The sequence below is a fragment of the Austrofundulus limnaeus genome, unplaced genomic scaffold, assembly GCF_001266775.1.
Source record: "Austrofundulus limnaeus strain Quisiro unplaced genomic scaffold, Austrofundulus_limnaeus-1.0 Scaffold72, whole genome shotgun sequence".
NCBI classification, from domain to species: domain Eukaryota; kingdom Metazoa; phylum Chordata; class Actinopteri; order Cyprinodontiformes; family Rivulidae; genus Austrofundulus; species Austrofundulus limnaeus.
This window is the reverse complement of record NW_013952474.1, coordinates 192,879-193,934: the sequence shown is the minus strand read 5'-3', so window position 1 is coordinate 193,934 and position 1,056 is coordinate 192,879. Positions and strand designations below refer to the sequence as shown.

The following is a 1,056-nucleotide window of genomic DNA, read 5'->3' as shown; positions in this document are numbered from 1 at the left end:
GTTATAGATTTAATAAAAATACGATTAATAAAACAATGAAAATAATTATTTAAAAATGTTTTATAATATTTTTATCCTGTTTTTCGACAGCAGCCTGAACACATCCATCCGGCGGCCGGCTCGGTCCGGTCCACTAGCGCCTTACCAGATGAGGGCCGGTCCGAGTACCGGGTACAGTAGACCCAGGCGGGCCACAGCAGCGGCTGCGACTCCTTGGTGATCGGCGGAGGGGTTCCGGTGCCGCCGTTCAGAACCACGATGGACGACGGGCTGTCCGAGTACCGGCTCGCGGCTTCGCCCTGCTTCGCCGAGCTCTGCTGCGACTTCGGCGACGACGCGGCGGAAGACGAGGAGGGCGACGACGCGGCGCTGTCGCTGCTGGAGTCCAGGCACAGGCCGCCGGCGGGCAGGCTCTGGCTGCGGCAGCTCGGCTCCCGCCTGCAGCCGAAGTCCGGCCGCAGGATGTTGTCGATGAAAAAGTTCGTGGTTCTGTGGGCCTGCTGGGCGGCCTGGTGGTGGGGCAGGATCAGGGCCGGGGACGGGAGGTTCGGCGACAGCGACGCGCCGCTCTCGTCTTCCGTCGGCTCCTTGTGCTCTTCCATCGCTGCTGATGGGGAGGAGAAGTGTCCACTTGTTGCCGGTGCTCTCCCTCCCCTCTTCCTGGTCCGGTTCAGTCGGACAGCATGCAAACCGAGCCCGTTGGTTCGGATAAAAGCCCGCGTTCATCGACGCCTCTCACTGCGGCGACATGTCTCCGAACAGGCGAGCGGCGTCGCCTTTCCGAGCTCCACAGAAAACAACCGACACTCTCCGCTGCAGCCTCCGCGAACTCCCCTAAAACCCCCTCATTCACCCGCCTCTCCTCGTGCGCTTTCATCCAGCTGGAAAGCACGTGCGCGCGTGCGCCGCGGGCCAATCACACGCGGAGATCGTCCCTGTCACAATTAAAGGCGTCCAATCAGAGCGCGAGATCAATAAGGAGGCAGAGCTTGAAGCCAGAAAACAACAAAAATAAGGATTATTTTAGCCACATATCAGCTAAAGGTAGCTTACTAT

General features: G+C 59.3%; 1 protein-coding gene across 2 annotated transcripts in view; it reads right to left on the bottom strand.

Annotated features, from left to right (window-relative positions):
- The window catches only part of LOC106519120 (homeobox protein engrailed-1-B), a 3,627-nt gene extending 2,773 nt beyond the window's left edge, over window positions 1-854 (bottom strand). The window contains exon 1 of one of the 2 annotated variants that reach the window (XM_014010659.1): window positions 146-854. In XM_014010659.1, the coding sequence (XP_013866113.1) occupies window positions 146-602 (457 nt within the window). In that variant the 5' untranslated portion in view covers window positions 603-854. The remainder of the gene's footprint in view (window positions 1-145) is intronic. The other variant, XM_014010660.1, reaches the window with a different exon arrangement.
- Window positions 855-1,056: the final 202 nt, after the last annotated feature.